At 45.6% G+C, this 17652-nt stretch overlaps 1 protein-coding gene across 1 annotated transcript; it reads left to right on the forward strand.

Moving 5' to 3' along the window:
- The first annotated feature begins 1191 nt into the window (after positions 1–1191).
- TMEM218 (transmembrane protein 218) lies at positions 1192–15513 on the forward strand. The gene is made up of 5 exons (XM_053268986.1): positions 1192–1308; positions 1740–1876; positions 3917–4027; positions 6620–6722; positions 14665–15513. Exons 3-5 carry the CDS (start codon positions 3918–3920, stop codon positions 14800–14802), a joined length of 351 nt encoding a protein of 116 aa, XP_053124961.1. The 5' UTR covers positions 1192–1308; positions 1740–1876; position 3917; the 3' UTR covers positions 14803–15513.
- Positions 15514–17652: the final 2139 nt, after the last annotated feature.

Here is a 17652-nt window from a genome sequence, read left to right on the forward strand (position 1 = left end):
ACCTCCAGTGACTGTTGCTGGTGTCTATCTTATGGTTTCTGTTTAGCCTGTGAGCCCTTTGGGGATAGGGATAAATCTTATTTATTATTTCTCTATGTAAACTGCTTTGGAAACTTTTGTTGAGATGCAGTATATAAATAGTTGTAGTTGTAGATACTGAACAGAAATCCAGTAGGAAGTCACTCATTAGTAATTCTGGGGGCGGGGGGAGGACAGATGGTAAATTTCTTGCAAGTTAATAATACAAGTGTTTCTATTTTAGATCTTTCCTGAAAGTTTAAAACAGTGAAAACATGAGTAGCATGGGATATGTTTCCCTCTAAGGAAAAAAGCAAGGGTTTGTGTTTTTTTAGCAGAAGGGGAGGGGGTGATCTGTAGAATGCTCCTAACATGTTTTAACAGGGAGATTGTGGAGCGATCAGACTTGATTCACAAAGTGAGTGCAGAATGATCTAAACGTGACAAAAAGGTTCAACCCCAAATGAAGACACACCACAGTTAATTGCGCCCCCCCGCCCGCCACCGGCCCAGTTAAGCTCATTTTATTGATCTGTGAAATAACAGGAATATCAAAACAAGCAAAAAAATGACAATCTCCCATTAACAATCCCTAATATCTTTTAATCGGTCCTTTTATCTCATTTTTAAATTCACCAACTCGGCGGCTGTTGCTCCTTTCTGTTGTTGCTAGTGGTTTGCGTCTTTATTTACACTGCAGGCTGGATCTTTTTTGCTTTCATTTTCAGTTCAACCCTAGTGCTTGACTACTGTTAATTTCAAATTCGGGGGCATTTACAAGCTTTGATTTTAACTTGCGAAAGGTGGCAAAGGTACTGAGCAGGGAAGGCCAGGTGACCTGATTCCACCCTTCTCTGGTGGGGGGAAGAGAGAAAGTGAAGCGCCATCAGCGGGTACCCGGGGAAAAATAATTGCAAAAGAGAAACCTTTTAACTCTCCTTAAAGCCATTGATGGAGCAAAAGAATGCGCTGATGATGACGACGTGAAGAATGGACAAAGGCGATTGGTGCGTAAGACCCTCCGCTCAAAAGCCAATCAGCGAGCGCCTTCCCGAAGAGGCGGTGTCCTCTTAATCAGGCTTTGGGTTGCCTACGGTAACCGCCAATCCAATTTAACGAAGGAGATGAAAGAGGAGTCTTGATTGGGCAAAGGAAGATATACTTAACTAGGAGCCGTGCTGTTATTGGCTAGAAAGCCACCGCCGCTGGGGCGAAGATTAAACTTCACTTTTTGCAAAAGGGAAATGGATTTTGCAGCCTGCCTGCGCCCCCTTTATGCCCAGACAGCAGGTAGGGAGCAGGTCTTTATTTACTTTGGCCTCTGCATGGGTTTTTTTGTTCTCTTTACTCACCTCCTTCCCATGGCTCTGTTATTAATTGCAAATGCATTTTGACTTGGAAAGTGATGCAATTAGTTTATATGATGTTCTTGCACACAACAGCCCTGTGAGGTGGGCCTGCAGTTACTGCTACTCCCCCCCCACCCCCCGCAGGGCTGATGTACCTCTAAGAGCTGGGAGAAAAGCAGAAATCCAACAGGGGAAGTTTTCTCCCAGTGTGTATCTCCCAGTTGGGAGAAACTGCTTCTCTCCTTTTTCTCCCTCTGGTGTACCTGAGAAAAGCAAGCGAAGCACTTAATTGGCAGCAAAGCTTTTCACTTATAGCCATAAGTGACCATATCATCACATGTTTTATTGGCATTGTTTTTTTTCTTCCTCCAGCATAGTAATCCAGCAGATGGGGAGAGCTCTCTCTGCTGGATTTCTTCCTCTTGTCATGATGCAGCTCTGAAAGAGGCCCAGGCCCCCTGCTAGGGGAATAAAAGAATAAGTGGCTGGCCAAAATAGACTACTGTGAGGTAAGTATACATTATTCCTGTTTTGAAGATTTGCAACTGAGCATAAAGAAGAGACTTGCTGAATTCAGCATCCTGTTTCCAATGGATGGTTCCTGGAACCTCACAAACAGGCTGTGAAGGCAACAAGAAGGAAGAAGCTTCCTTATATTGAGTCAGACCGTTGGTCCATCTAGCTCAGTAATGTCTACACTGACTGGCTCTTCATGTGAGAACCATTTCCTACTGCACTGACCTCTGTACGGTACTGGGTTTTCCCCCCTCAGTACTGGGAGGCCCCTTAAGAGAGACTGAGCCCTCTCTTAAGAGCGCTAGGAGGAAAGCGCTGGGAAGGGCTCCACTTCCCAGCACTCTGTGCATGCCTTCCAAGATGGTGCAGGAGGGCTCAGTTTCCACCAAGAGGGCTCAGTTTCCCTTAAAAGACCCCCCCCCCCCAGCTGGGCACAGAAAGAACAATCACCTCCATGTGGTGTTGCTGGGGGACTGAATGGAGTATTCAGCTAATAAACAATTAGTCTTACGCACCAATCACTTTTGTCCATTCTTCACGTCGTCATCATCAGCGCATTCTCTTGCTCCATTGATGTCTTTAGCAGAGTTAAGAGGTTTCTCTTTTGCTTTCTGGCTTTCCAAATCCAGGTGTGTGATTTGCAGATTATGTCAATTCGCTTGAAAATAACTTTTGAGTAGAATAGTGACTGCACGTTTTGCTCCATTGCTCCATAACTCTCCTTCTACAAGGGCTAGAGCTTAGCTTTAAAAAAAAATTTTTTTTTTAAAAGAGAGTTGAAATCCAGGTGAATCTGGATGTGCTAAGCAATTTGGGTGAGAGGCTTAAAATCTGGGTGAAACGCAGAATTCCAGGGGGCATGGCAACTCTAGATGGGCCATTGTGTGAAACAGGATGCTGGACTAGATAGGATGCAGCAGGGCTGTTCTAATGTTCTTAACTAATTGAAGATGTTGCAGGGGGCGGGGAATGTGAAGGGAGGAGGGAACGCAGGGCTCAATCCTTTAGTGTCACACCATAGTTTGGTAGTACATGTGAGCCAGCCTGCCTGCCATGTGCAGGATTTATAGTTTTGGATGTGCAGTCACTCTTTGGGCATGGTTACAAGCAGTTTTCCTTCTAACGGATTCCCAGATGTTGTTCACTACAGCTCCCAGCTGCAATGACCTTTGACTGGGGATTATGGGAATTGTAGTCAACAACATCCTGTTAGAGGCAACACTGGTTACAAGCATATTCAGAATGCTGTTTGACTACCATCTTTTTTTTAAACCATTTTTAGGGTTGTCATAAGGCAGGGCTGCACAACTATGGCAGATGGACTACCAACTCCCATAATCCCTGAATACATAACTGTAGCTGGGGATGATGGGAGTTGAATTTCAATAACCGCTAGAGGGCCAAAGTTGTGCCATAAGAATTTTCTTTTAAGACTGCCCTTGTCCATGAGCAGAGGACCTCAAGGAACAACAGAAGCTGCCTTCTTCTGCGTCAGGCCATTGGTCCATTTATTTGGCATTGTCTACATCAGGGCTGCACAACTTTGGACCTCCAGCTGTTTTTGAACTACTCCTCCCATTTTTCTCAGCCACAGTGGCCAGTATTCAGGGATGATGGGAGTTGTAGTCGGTGTTCCCTCTAACAGGGATTCCCAGATGTTGTTGACTACAACTCCCAGAATCCTCAGCTGCAATGGCTTTTGCTTGGGGATTATGGGAGTTGTAGTCAACAACATCTGGGAATCCCTGTTAGAGAGAACACTGGTTGTAGTCCAACATGACAGTTGTGCAGCCTTGGTGTACACCCGACTGCCAGTGGCTCTCCAAACCTTCTGGCAGGAGTCTTTCCCAGATGTGCCTGGAGATACTTGGAATTGAACCTGGGACCTTCTGCATGCAAGGCAGATGCTCTACCCTGAGATACGGTCTCATCCTGTAGCCATCATTGTCATTTTGTTGCATGGAGCCCCAGATTTGGAGGAGAGCGGCAATCCTGTGCTAATGAAACATTGCCGATGCTATCTTTCTTTCCAGGATGCCTGGTACCGTGCTTGGAGTGGGACCAGGAGTATTCATTTTAGCACTACTCTGGGTACTAACTTTGCTGCTGTGTGTGTTGCTATCCAGAGCTTCTGGACTTGCTAGGTAAGATGATCTCTCCTGCAGGGAAATTAGTTGAAGGAGAAACCAATAACTTGCTGCAATCACATGGATTTCTGGCAAATATTTCAGCAATCTCTCCTCACAAGATAGGCAGGCTTCATTGCTGCTTCTAGAAAGAATAAATAGAGGGGGGAATTGGATCAGGACCACTGTACTAGGGGAGAGGGAGTTTACCCTTCTACCTTTTTCTCCAGTGCAAATGAAAGCCCCCGGAGCTTTCAACTTCACATCCCCAAGTTGTTGTTGTTGTTAGTTCAATTTCTATACTGCCCTTCCAAAAATGGCTTAGGGCGGTTTACAAAGAGAAATAATAAATAAATAAGATGGATCCCTGTCCCCAAAGGGCTCACAATCTAAAAAGAAAACACAAGATAGACACCAGCAACAGTCACTGGAGGTACTGTGCTGGGGGTGGAGAGGGCCAGTTACTCTCCCCCTGCTAAATAAAGAGAATCACCATGTTCAAAGATGCCTCTTTGTCAAGGTAGCAGGGGTAACTTGACAAACCGGTGCAATAGATAATTCTAAGTATGCAGACTACTGAAACGTACCACAAGTATAGTTGGAATGAAGATCCTTACATTTAACAGTTAAGATGATTGTTTTGCTCTAGAACAATTTTTTGGATTAAGAGCCTGAAGATGTAGAAAGACTTTTTGCAAAATTGAGTGACTCATAGGAAGACTGATGTTTGGCATGATGAGAGGTGAGAATACAGACTAGCCATGTCAGTACAACCAACAGGAAGACTTTTGAACATGAGTCAGGGGTGGCCTCTAGACAGCCTGGTGAGTTCAGCTTTTCTCCTGAGCCATTCCCAGGGGATCCTGGGAAGTGTAGTTCAAGGGAGAAGAGAACTTGCAAGAAGAATTCTTAGCACCTGCATCTAATTACAGTTCTCAGGACTTGGGGGATGGAGAGAGCCATGACAGTTGAATGAGTATAGGACCAGCATGAATTTCCAGGAAAGAGTTTTGCCACTTAACTCTTTCCTGTAAAAACAAAACAAATGTGTCTCTGATACATCCTGCCTTTGGCTGCAGCCCATTTGTGGGTCACAAGATAGGACCCCATTTGTGGGTCGCTATGAAGACCAGTGATTTTTGGAGATTATATATAATGTGTATTTATGTGCACATACAAAAACTTTTTGCTAGATTTGTATTCCACATTTCTGCTTTCGATGCAGTTGACAACAAACTAGAAACAAATCATATACAGTATGTAGAGAAAATACATGAGTTGCACACTGAAACAATTCCTATTGGCACTTGCAGTCTGAATTTGAGCTGCTTTCCCCCACTGATTGCCAAAGCAAAGTTTAAAGATGCCAAGGGACAGAGAGAGGCTGTTCTGTTCTGAGAGCACCGTGGCCAATGGTGTCTTTCAGTTCTTACCAGTTGATGCTTTATCACTCTAATCTTTTTAGGGCCAGTAGTCTGGCTCTGCCTTATAAAGAGTCCAAGAGTCCATTTAAACTCAGTATTGTCTATACTAAATGGCTGTGGCTCTCCGAGGTTTCAGGCAGGAATCTTTTCCCCAGCACTATCTGCAGAGGCAAGTAGATTCTCTGCCACTGAGCTACATTTTTCTGACTCTGTAATTGAATGAAGGCAGAAGAAACTTCCAGGAGGAGATTGGACACTTCTTAAAATTAGGGGTGGGTGGAATGCAGGTCAGATGGTCCAAATGCTTTTATGGTTTTATTTCTGAAATATAAATTATCAGAGTCCCCCCCCTTTTCTTTTATGTACTTTTCTATTTGGCAAAGGCTGTGAATAATAAACTATGACAACTGAAAGCTGGCAGTCAGACATCCCCCATTTAATGTAATAAGGGCTTTAAATTCTCTGGCTTCTCAATGCATTGTGTATTTTGACTGTTATTAAGCAGCCTTTTTCTTTTTCTCTTTAATAAAATCTGGCACCAAACGAATGCAGATTGCTAAATGCACTTTCCCCAGAACTTGCTGTTTCCTTTGAAGTCGCCTTCCTGCAGTAATGAGAGGAAAACCACTATTGTCAATATAACGGAATTTTCACTGGTATCATCACAGTGACTTCTGTAAACTGCATCCGAAAGACTACACATCTTAGAATAGGCCCCTTGAAGTCAGTGGGGCTGCTTGGGGACTTCTAGTGCACCCGTGTGACTAGGTTCTGAGAGGCTTCCAACCAGCAGAAGTTGTTGGCTTGGTGCAGTCTGACCCTATGCATGTATAGGGTTGCCATCTTGCAGCCATGGGACATTCCTTGAAATCTTCCAGTGCAGGACAAGAGGAAGCAGCTATGTCTCTGCCCATCCTCCCTCACCTGTTACACACCTGGATTCTTGCTTGCTGCGGCTGGTGAGGAAGAGGGTCAGTAACATATCTGGGGAAGGTAAGGGTGGGACTGGCCGTGACTGCCGCCTTGTCCACTGAACTGGGAGATTTCAAGGCGTGTGACCACAGTCTGGGTTGAGAGTTGGCAGTCCCTTGCATGCTTATTCAGAACTTATCCCAAGCAGGTGGGTTATCCCTAAGTGGCTAGGACTGCAGCCTTAGGAACTGTTCCTGTGATACTCTTTCTCCAGGTTTTCTGTCATTCTGGTTTTCTTTGCTGCTGTGATCGTCACCTTGGCTCTCTTGTTTTTCCCTCGTGCCAGCGAGTTCCCAGGACCAGCTACAGAAGTTAAGGTAGAGGCACAGATAGTGTTTCCTCACAATTTATATCACTTTGCACAAATTGTTTCAAATCAAAGCGGTTTACAAACCAGCACAGGCCCAGATCTCAAAATCCTTGCATTAGTATAATCAATCAAATAAATTGCTGCTAGTGGTCAGTGAGTTGCCTGCTTCCCAGAGGAAAGCAAGCAGCCACAGCAAACGGGTTTTTATAAGACTTCTGCCCAAGGCTGCCAAGAGCCCAGGGCTGTCATTAGCCATGATGCATCAGGTGCCAGGAGCACCCAAGTTATTACAGTTCCTTAGGCAAGGAATTACCAAATGCAACTTTTCCCTACAACTCTGCTGGGGTGCAACCCCCTTTCAAAACCAATATTTGCAAACTTTGAAAGTCACTTGCACTCACAACCCTCAGGATCATATTTTAGTGACACAGTGTTCCCTCTAACAGGGATTCCCAGATGTTGACTACAACTCCCAGAATTCCTAGTTGTAATGGCTTTTGCTTGGGGACTCCGGGAGTTGTAGTCAATAGGAACATAGGAAGCTGCCATATACTGAGTCAGACCATTGGTCCATCTAGCTCAGTATTGTCTTCACAGACCGGCAGCGGTTTCTCCAAGGTTGCAGGCAGGAATCTCTCTCAGCCCTATCTTGGAAATGCCAGGGAGGGAACTTGTAGCCTAGATGCTCTTCCCAGAGCAGCTCCATTCCCGAAAGGGAATATCTTATAGTGCTCACACATCAAGTCTCCCATTCATATGCAACCAGGGTGGACCCTGCTTAGCTGAGGGGACAAGTCATGCTTGCTACCACAAGGCCAGCTCTCCTCCCTTAACATCTGGGAATCCCTGTTAGAGGGAACACTGGTGACACACAGTGGGATTCAGAGGAAAAGGGAGATGGGCAAAAAATTTCCCTTCCCACACTCCATCATCAGTGCTGTGGTAGTCTGGAACAAGCACTGCTGCACGTGCATGGCACTAATCTGGATATCAGTCAATGTTGTAGTGGCTAGAGTGTTGGACTAGGACCAGGGAGACCTGAGTTCAAATCTCCATTCAGCCATGAAACTCACTGGGTGACCCTGGACCAGCCACGTATCTCTCAGCTTAACCTACCTCATAGGGTTGATGTGAGGAGAAACATAACCATGTACATGGACAGAAATCCGAAATTTGAATTCATTATTGGCCTTCAGGGGAGCCCTGTCAAAACCTCTCTATTTGACCTGACCTTCCAGGGTTTTTCATTTGTTATAAATGTTTTTAACTTGCTGTAACCTGGTTTTCCAGGGTTTTTAAACTGTTTTGAATGTTTTAACTGTTAATTGTTTTATAGTCTGTGTTTTAATTGTTAATTGATTTTAATTGTTTTGTTTTAATGTAAACCGTCCTGAGCCATTTTTTGGAAGGGAGGTATAGAAATTGAATGAATGGATACACACACTGCTCTGGGCTCCTTAGAGGAAGAACAGGATATAAATGTCCCCCACCACACACCAAAAAAAAGAACAAAGGGAAATTTTTCTATGGAAAAAGTATGAGAAAACTTTCCACCCTCCCTCTCTGCTTCTAATCAAGAAAGAGATGAAGTTAGCAGTTTGCAAGTGAGAAAAGCGGCCGGGGAGTTTCTCAGTTTCCTCATAGCCTTACCCACACTGCCCTGAAACATCGTTGCTAAAAGCTTGGAGGGATGCATTAGGCATGTGTAAGACTCTTACCAGACTCTCAGCCAGGAGGCTGAGCTGTGGGCAGCAGTCACTAGGGGGCACAAGTCCAAAGCCAGGACTGGGAGAGCCAGAGGCACACTAGGGATCAGGCAGGGTTGAAGATCGGGAGCCCAGAGGGTCTAAAAAGGAGTCAGGAACACACAGTCAAAGACAGGTAGCTGCCACGAGCCAGAGGGTCAGAAGGGAGCCAGGAGTCAGGAGCAAGCCAAGGGTCAAGCCAGGTAAGTAGTCAGAAGCCAGATGCAGAGGAACTGCCCCAGATCGGAGGAACCTTGATATTTAGGCAAGAGCTCAGCCTCTTATATTACCTGCTGCAGGGAGAGGTCAGTGAATGATCCCCGAGCGTGGTGCTTGTCCAGTGCTTCGGTGGCCTAGGCGTCTGCTGCAGTGTAGCAGGCTTCCGCGGGGGCAGCAACACATAGGCATCAGGGCAGAAAGAGCATGGCAGAGGGGAAGGGAACAAAACAATGTCAAGGGTTATTTCTCACAGTCATTCCAGCATGTAGGCAAGCTGCACACGTAGTAGGCTGCACGGTTTTTACCACAATTTGGCACAAGAAAGCTACAAGTGGATTGTGCAGGCAGGGCATACCTGCATGTGGAGGTCTGCCAGATGCCCTAAGTTTTGCACTCTTGAAACTTCCTCCGGCACTTCATCCTATATGCCAGGAAACTCTATCCTTCCTAGAATTTGCATCTGCTTAAAAACAACCGTCTCCCCCTTTGCAAGGGAATAGTTGAGGATTGAGCAAGACTGCAGTACCCGTTACAAGCATTATAACTGCCATTGGGTATAATGGAGACAAATTAAGGACCATCAGAATGCATTTGGGTAATATTTCATAAGAACTACCACAGTGCTGGTGCTTTTTCTGATGCAACTCTAAAGCACAACAGCATTATGCTTTAATATCCTGATGCATAGCAGGAAAAAATCTGTCTGAATAAAGAGCATTGTGGTTTGTTGGCTAAGATGAATGAACAGTTGACTCTGCAATGCACTTCAGAATGTTTCACCTCCCAATCCCCCCTGCCAATGTTCATTTGTCTTTTTTAATTTGTCTTTTCTGTCTAGTCTTGTGCTGTGCTTTGTTTTCACTGTGTTGGCTCTCTTCTTGCAACCGTAAGATCCTTTGGCAACATTTGGTAATGCAGATTGTGATCTGCTTGTTGTCAGAGAAGCTGAATTCACAGTTAATTTCAGGCTAGATTCTCTCCCTCTCCCCCCACTTTTTCTGGTCAGACAAGCCAAAAAATAAAATAAAATCTGACTGAAGTTAGTTTTGTCTCCCAGACATGGGGAAAAAATCTCGTTAATAAATAAATAGCATTTGAGCTGGAAAGAGAAGCATTGAAAGGAATGTTTAAATAACACACAAAAGTCACCATATTAGGTACCATGTAGCAGCCTCAGAAGGGAAATGCTTGAACATTGACGTTTGTTTATAAAGTGCATCTGCCTCCACGTTGAGCCATTCGGAAGGGAAATATTTTGTTCCATTAGAAGGCACACAGTAAATGTTATGGTTACATTCTCAGACGCAGAATCAGGGGGTGCATGTTAACAGGAAGCTTTGCTCAGTCCACTTCTGGGGAAACTGGATAACTGGTTCCAAGTTCCCTCCCTGGCAGCATCTCCAGATAGGGCTGAGAGAGACTCCTGCCTGCCATCTTGGAGAAGCTGCTGCCAGTTTGGGTAGACAATTCTGAGCTAGACGGACCAGTGGCTTGACTCTGTATACGGCAGCTTCCTGTGTCCCTAAGCAGAAGACTAGACTCTCTGATCTGAATGGTCCCTATCATTTCTGCTTTCCCTCGCTTTTTAAAAGGCACCCTGCACCCTGCAACACCCTCTACATTTTAATAAAAACTCAAAAGCTGCACTCTGTGGGGGTTTTTGTTGCTTCAGATTCAGATCTTTCCGAGAGCATAAGATGTCCTGCAGCCTGTTAAGAGTGCTGTATAAATGGCAGGTAATAAAGATGTGAATTTTCAGTTGTGGTGATGAAATCTTTGATCCCGGGAGCTTGTTTTTGTGTCTCTCCATGCCAACATTTGGCTGCTGTTGCCTTATTAGAGAGCTGCTTCCCCCCAGATGCCCTTTCTCCAGGGGCAACTCTAATCCTACCCCCTTCCAAAAAACACCTCTCAACTAGCACAGCTGCTTCCTCCAGCAGATTTCGCCAATAATCAAACGTGGCTCCTAAAGGCTTTTCCCAGCCGCTGGATTAACCCTCCAAAATGGTCTGAATTTCCATTACCAGCATCTTGACTTCCTCGTAGATCAGGTTCAGAGGAAATTCTCTTTTTCCCAAAGGTTCCCCAGTCCTAATTGGTTAAAATCTGTATTCATTACAAAGTCCTTCTCCTGTTCTGCTGTCCTGTCTGCTGAAACTTCAGGCCTTCTGGTGCAAGAATTCTTTTTGACTGTATTTCTTCGCTGTTGACGCAATTCCAGCAGCAAGCGAAACAGCACCTCAGACTTCTTTAGGACAGCTGTGTTTTCCTTCTAGAGAACTTTCCTGAGGTGCTTCCAGCCACTGAGTTGCCAGTGCAACAAATATGCCTTTTGTTGTGTGGAATCCAGATAACCTTTTCTCAAGGGAAAACATCTGTTTTGGGTGGTATTGCATTTTCTCAACAAGAAACCAACAGACTACTGCCTGATACATCACTGCATTTTTTCTAGCTGCGATGATTTTCTGCTGGAGAACATGCAATTTCTCTCCACAGCTAGCTGGGCCAGGGCACTTTGGGACACGACCTGGATCGCAGGAACCTATTGGATAGTATCTGTGACCTCTTCTAGTAAGGAGCGACACAACTCCACCCCATCTCTCTCCTCCATATGTCATGTAGCTCCACCTGCCAGGCAGGAACTCACATGAGCTGCTGAGCATGACATCTCTCTCTCTCATTCCCCCCACCACCGACCACTTGCCCTGGCTCCCTGTTGTTTTACTGCATACTGCAGGATCAAGAGCGAGTGGAAGTTCCACATGCATGTATTTTGAGAGTTGGGGCGACACAACAAAAGAGTTCACCCGGAGACTCTCTAGGTCTACCCTCGGTAGTGGCGCAGTGCAAGCCGGTATCAATAATACATGCTCTGAGCTTTCGGCACCCAAAGCCTGCTAATTGGCTAATTAAAAAGTGAAGCGTGTTGAACGAGCAAACATGTCGCCCACAGGAGACTTGTTCAGCAGCGGAGCTGAGGTCAGGCTTGTGTTAATGCTGTTTCATGAAGCTCACCTTTACTGTAAGCAGAGTCTTGAAGAGTCGCAGGAGTTGGCAAGGTGGTTTTGGAAGCCGTGTCTTCCTGCTGTGTCTTCACTGCCCCGTGTCTTCACTACCCCAACTCTTCTTTTTCTGCCTTTTTTTTTTCAGAGTTTCTTTTCTTGTGTCCACGTGGAAGTTCTGTTCCCCCCTTCTATCCCAGCATGCATCTCTACATCTATCTGCAGGACACAGTGGCCAACATGTTGTGCAGTGAGATGTGGGTGGTTCTGAATCAGTGTTCTCTCTAACAGGGATTCCCAGATCCTGTTGACTCCAACACCCACAATCCCCAAGCAAAAGCCATTGCAGCTGGGGATTCTGGGAGTTGTAGTCAACAACATCTGGGAATCCCTGTTAGAGGGAACACCGTTCTGAACCACCCGTGCCCCACCAGCCGTCTTGCGCATGAGTGCTCATGTGCAAATACTTAAAATGGCACAGTCACACTTCTGCAACACGAGCATTCTTTCCAACATAAAGCAGGGTCACAGAAGTGAGATTGCGCCGTATTTGTGCAAGATGGCGGTGGATCTACCATTGGGCAACCTTATGCAGTGAATTCAGGCCACCCATCGGGGCCAGGGGAGTCATGCATTGCCATACATCTGCAGCCATTCACTTTGTTGCCACCGGCAATGAGCTGGCGCGTGGGCTACTGATGTCATTGCCTGGCAACATGTGCTGGGCGGTGATGTCATTAGCCTGAAAACTGGCAGTGGCGGGGAAAAAATCTAGCCATTGGCTGCAACCCACGTTACGCTAAAGCACTCTCGCACAAGACTCCTGCTGGTTTTGTGTGTACCTGTTTTTAGGTGCCCGCAGCAGAGCAGGCAGTTCAGAAACACCCGTGTTTCATTGCACAAGAGACCAGCCACTGTCTGGGGGAGCAACTGGAGCTGAAGTATTCAACCGTAAGGGGAAGGTGCAGCCACAGGGCATTCAAAGCACAACCCACCCAATATGCAAACCAGATCTCCGACTTCTTGCAAATAATTCAAGCCTTAATTATCATGAAAGGAAGGCTTAAATTTTAATTGTGTGTTCATTAATTCCAGCTGCCAAGAACTGGAGATACTTTTGTGCAAGAATGAATTTGATATGGGTTGCAGTAGGAGAAATCACACGAGAGGAAATGATAACTATGTGGTTACAACGGGCTGTGTCAGGACAGAGAGGGAAGGTTGGTGTGTTGCATCCAGGTCTAGGGGTTAATGTGCATGTCACTGGTTAAAATGTGTGCTTACTTCATTTATATACTGCCTTTCTGCCAATGCACTCAATGAGGTCATTCACACAATCAAAAACTGGGTTCTACCCGGGTTTGGGAGCTGTGTGTGCTCCCAATTTTCAGTTGTGTCGGAGCAAGGTAGGAGGAAAACCTGGGTAACTTTTCTTCCTACCATGCTTCCACACAATCACTTCTACCCAGGTTTTCCTCATACCTTGCTTCCACACAACCGAAAACTAGGAGCACACACAGCTCCCAAACCCAGGTAGAACAGTTTTTGATTGTGTGAATGACCTCAATGTGTTTCTCAGTTTAAAAGAACATAAGAAGAGTCCTGCTGAAACAGGCCCAAGGCCTATCTTGTCTGGCATCCTGTTTCTCATGGTGGCCCACCAGATGCCTCTGGGAAGCCCACAGGCAAGAGCTGAGGGCATGCCCCCTCTCCTGGAGGTAAATGAACGCTTATGATTTAGTAGGTATGACTCAAAAGGAATAGGGAAGGCAGAGGGAAAAAGCCAAATGCAGGTTTCATGGCCACTGACAAAACCATTTTGAGAAAGGAGGCATGCAATGGCAGTGAGTCCAAGCCAGGCAGTGAATGCAGCTTCTCTCTTATCTGTTATCAAATAATCCGTAGCCAATACCTCTTATGCCTAGTGGTTCATCAATGTGGATAGCCGAGAAACAGGGAAATAATAAGACAGCTAGCACTTAAACTGAAAATGTGAGCAGATTCTCAATTACTTACTGCATCGTCATGGAATCCCAACGGAGCAAGTGCTTATGTTGTAAAAAGGCACTCTGAGCAAATAAATAAAGAACCTGATACATTTTCCACCAAAGAGTATGCACCACTGAAGAGGCTTTGCTTTCTGTCCTCTTTGTGAGCTTAGTGCAACTGACAACAGGGCTTTTTCATTGGTGGCCCTGTTATTGTGGAATGTTTTCCCAAGGCAGTCCATCTAGTAACATCTCTCCCCCCCCTCCCAGTTCGACACCAAGTGAACTGATTTTTATTTCACCAGGACCTCTTGGAACTGAGTTGTAGACTGGTATTTTATTACTGCTTCTGGTTCTCATTAATTGATGACTTGAAGTGGTTTGAACTGGTTTTTAATACCATCTATCTATCTATCTATTTTCATTTTATATCCCGCTCTTCCTCCAGTGAGCCCAGAGCGTTGTACTACATACTTAAGTTTCTCCTCACAACAGCCCTGTGAAGTAGGTTAGGCCGAGAGAGAAGTGACTGGCCCAGAGTCACCCAGCAAGTATCATGGCTGAATGGGGATTTGAACTCGGGTCTCCCTGGTCGTAGTCTAGCACTCTTAACTACTACACCATAATAGGAGGAAAATGTGTAGCCCACTTGTGAGTCCCAGTCCACTAACTGAAGACCAGCAATTTTGGAGATTATATACAGTGAGGCCATTCACACAATCAAAAACTGTGTTCTACCTGGGCTTGGGAGCTGTGTGTGCTCCCAGTTTCCGGTTGTGTGGAAGCAGGAAGCTACCCCGGTTTTCCTCCTCCCTTGCTTCTACACAACCAAAAATCAGGAGCACCCACAGCTCCCAAACCCGGGGAGAACGCAGTTTTTGATTGTGTGATTGACCTCACTGTGATATGACTTGCAGGGCTGCTTGCTAATTAAGACTGGCGTCAGTCATTGATGCTCTGCCCTCTGTAACTTACAAATGTTCTCTTCCTCTCAGATTGTGGACACCTTCTTCATCGGCCGTTATGTTCTCCTCTCCCTCGTGAGCTTGGTCTTCCTAGGATGCTTGTTCATCATTCTGGTTCACCATCTCCTGCAGCCAGTATATGCAAAGCCAATAAGAGTCCACTCCTAGGAGAACAGAATACCAGCCACTGGTGCTGCCCTGGCACAGAGAAAACACTTGCTAATCAACATGAGAGAGAAATTAATTTTTTTGATAAAGCAGCATGTACTGTATTGTTAAAAACAATTTTTATATATTGTTAAACAATATTTTACATTGTTAAAAACATATATATATATTCTTTGTATTATATTATTTCTATGATATTCTGAGCTTTCAGTATAGGGAAATTCAGCTTAATAATAACATTAAATATATGAGTTCTAAGGCTGCTTTGTGGGGAGAGGCCAAAGGAGGCACAACTGCCTCTGCTTCCCGAAGCTGTGTTTGTTCCTCTCTCTCCCATCCCAGCCTATCCCAGCATTAATGAGAGCTGTGCTATACATCAAATAGAGATAACCGCACAGCTCTACCTGATGAATTGCCAGCCTGCAGGCAGCGCATCTATAATTAATGGTGGAGTGGGAGAGAGAGGTGCAAAAAGAGCTTTCGGAAGCAGAGGCAGCTGTGCCTCCCCCTGTTCATTAGGAGGAGCCGCTCCTGTTTTTCAGGTTGTGGTTCTCCTTCACCTCGCTTGGAAAATATCTTTATAGGTAGGTGTGTTTGCAGAGCAAAACAGGTAGGGTGTATTGATTCTGGTGCCATGACAACTGCTGTGTTGATCTCTACCCCTTAGCCAAGATGGTTTGCTAAATAAATAGAACTTTTCACACGTTAAAAGCTGGTCTGATTTGCAACCATTTTCTGTTTTCTTCTTCTCTCCATACAGAGAATAGCCTGTGTATTTCTTACTGCCTTCTGTATTTAGTGGATTTAATTTAATGGATCCCCAAGGGCTTTTCCACCTCCCTCCCCACACAGGTGAGAGATGCTAATGAGTCCCTCTGAGAAGTCGCTCGGCTGAGTTGTTCCAGAAGGACAACCTGGAAACAGAGATCATTTTTCTTAGCCACCAGATAATTGTTGTCCCCTCCTAAAAGTGTAGAGCAGCTCATATCTGATTTAATTTTCCTCTTGGGGATGAATCTCATGATGCAGTTTTTGCAGAGCCGAGTGTCCCTGCAAGATCTTTGCATACAGGAGGAGATGTCATGTCTGAAGGTGTGAGATGCAGATCTCGTCTACCGGTACACTCGTGGCACACTCTTTCACAGATGCACTTTTTATCCCATTCATTATGAGGACTGCAATTGTTCCCCATAATGAAATGGGCCAGCAGCTGGCTACCAGTTTGGACGGCTTTAAAAGGGGCTTGAGCAAATTCAGGGAGGGCTGGTCTATCAATGGCAACTAGTCTTGATGGTTATCTACTACTTCCAGACTCGGAGGCAGGATGCCTCCGAATACCAGTTGCAGGCGATCAACAGCAAGAGAATTGGCATGACTTCCCAGAGGCATCTAATGGGCCACTATATGAAACAGGATACTGGACTAGATAGGCCTTGGCCCTGATCCAGCAGGGCTGTTCTTAAATGGTCAGGATTGCATGGATGCTAGATTTGGTGCTCTTAAATATTACAGGTGGACCTTGGTATCTGCAGGGGTTCCGTTCTCCGCTACTACCGCGGATACCAAGTCATTAAGTCAATGGGAATGGAGGGTTAGGTTCCAGGAAGCTGGAGGAAAGGGCAAAAATGAACTAAAAACATCCCCCACCAGGGCTGTCCTTAGGGCGTGGCAAGCAGGCTGACTGTCCCGGGCCCCGCTCTTTTAACCCCCATTAGAATTAACTGGAAAGGGGCCCCACACTGGCTGATTTGTCCCGGGGCCCACACCCTGCCAGGGCTCTCTAAGGACAGCCTTGCCCCCACCCAAGGTAAAAAATGCCCTACCATGCTCCATGGGTCTCCAGCTGTCCAGGAATGCCCCCCCCCCACTGCCAGTCCCAATCCCCCAATTTTCCCTCAAAAAAATCACCGAAAAAATTGTGTGTGTGTTTTTTTTAAAAGAGCCAAAAATGGCTCCTTTTCTTAAAATGGCATCTGGAAATGACCTCTGAGGTCATTTCTGGCCACCCCCAACCTGCGTATACATGGAATTAAAACTTTTGGGGGGGCTGGTTTGTTTTTTTTAAACGCATATGCCAAGGTTGGTTGTCAATTACCCGACTGGATACGCAAATCCATGGATGTCGAATCTGCAGATAGCGAGGTTCTGCTGTAGGTCCCTGATCCAGAGGTTATCACATGCAACACAGTGTTTGTAAAGATTTCCTTTGCTGACCAGAAGGTTTGCTTTGATTCTGAACTCAGTAAGAGGATGCACAGTATTAAGAATATTTAAATACGTCTGATTTTTGCTTCTACCATGGATGAGTGACAAGGAACTAGGAAGAGTACTAAAGCACCATCATCACCACTACAACTACACCTATATATACCGCTTTTCAACAAAAGTGTTCCAAACAGTTTATATAAAAACAAACAAGTAAACAAGATGTTCCCCTGTTCCCCAAGAGCTCACAATCTAAAACGGGGCTGCACAACTTTGGCCCTCCAGCTGTTGGTGGACTACAACTCCCATCGTCCCCAGCCACAATGACCAATAGCCAGAGATGATGCGTGTTGTAGTCCAACAACAGCTGAAGTTGTGTAGCCCTAACCCTAAGAGGAAATATCAGGTAGATACTAGCAACAGCCACTGGAGGGGTGGTGTGTTGTGCTGGGGTTGGGTGGGCACTACCACCTGATCACCGGAAGCCCGGTTCAGTCCCACTCAACATAGCTTTCAGCTTGATCCTGTACAGAATGAGATATGCATTGGCCCACTGAAATCAACAGGGCTTCGGTGAGCCTGAGTGTGCCTAATGCTTTCAAAGTGATCGTTGGCATCTTAAGGTCTAGACACTTTTTTTTTAAA

Source organism: Hemicordylus capensis, chromosome 8 (genome assembly GCF_027244095.1).
Source record: "Hemicordylus capensis ecotype Gifberg chromosome 8, rHemCap1.1.pri, whole genome shotgun sequence".
NCBI classification, from domain to species: domain Eukaryota; kingdom Metazoa; phylum Chordata; class Lepidosauria; order Squamata; family Cordylidae; genus Hemicordylus; species Hemicordylus capensis.

Bases quoted from the DNA above. Each gene is read 5' to 3' on its own strand.
- TMEM218 (XM_053268986.1), top strand. From the start codon at position 3,918: ATGCCTGGTACCGTGCTTGGAGTGGGACCAGGAGTATTCATTTTAGCA. The intron at 4,028-6,619 runs GTAAGATGATCT...CTCTTTCTCCAG, and splicing joins AGAGCTTCTGGACTTGCTAG to GTTTTCTGTCATTCTGGTTT. The intron at 6,723-14,664 runs GTAGAGGCACAG...TCTTCCTCTCAG, and splicing joins GACCAGCTACAGAAGTTAAG to ATTGTGGACACCTTCTTCAT.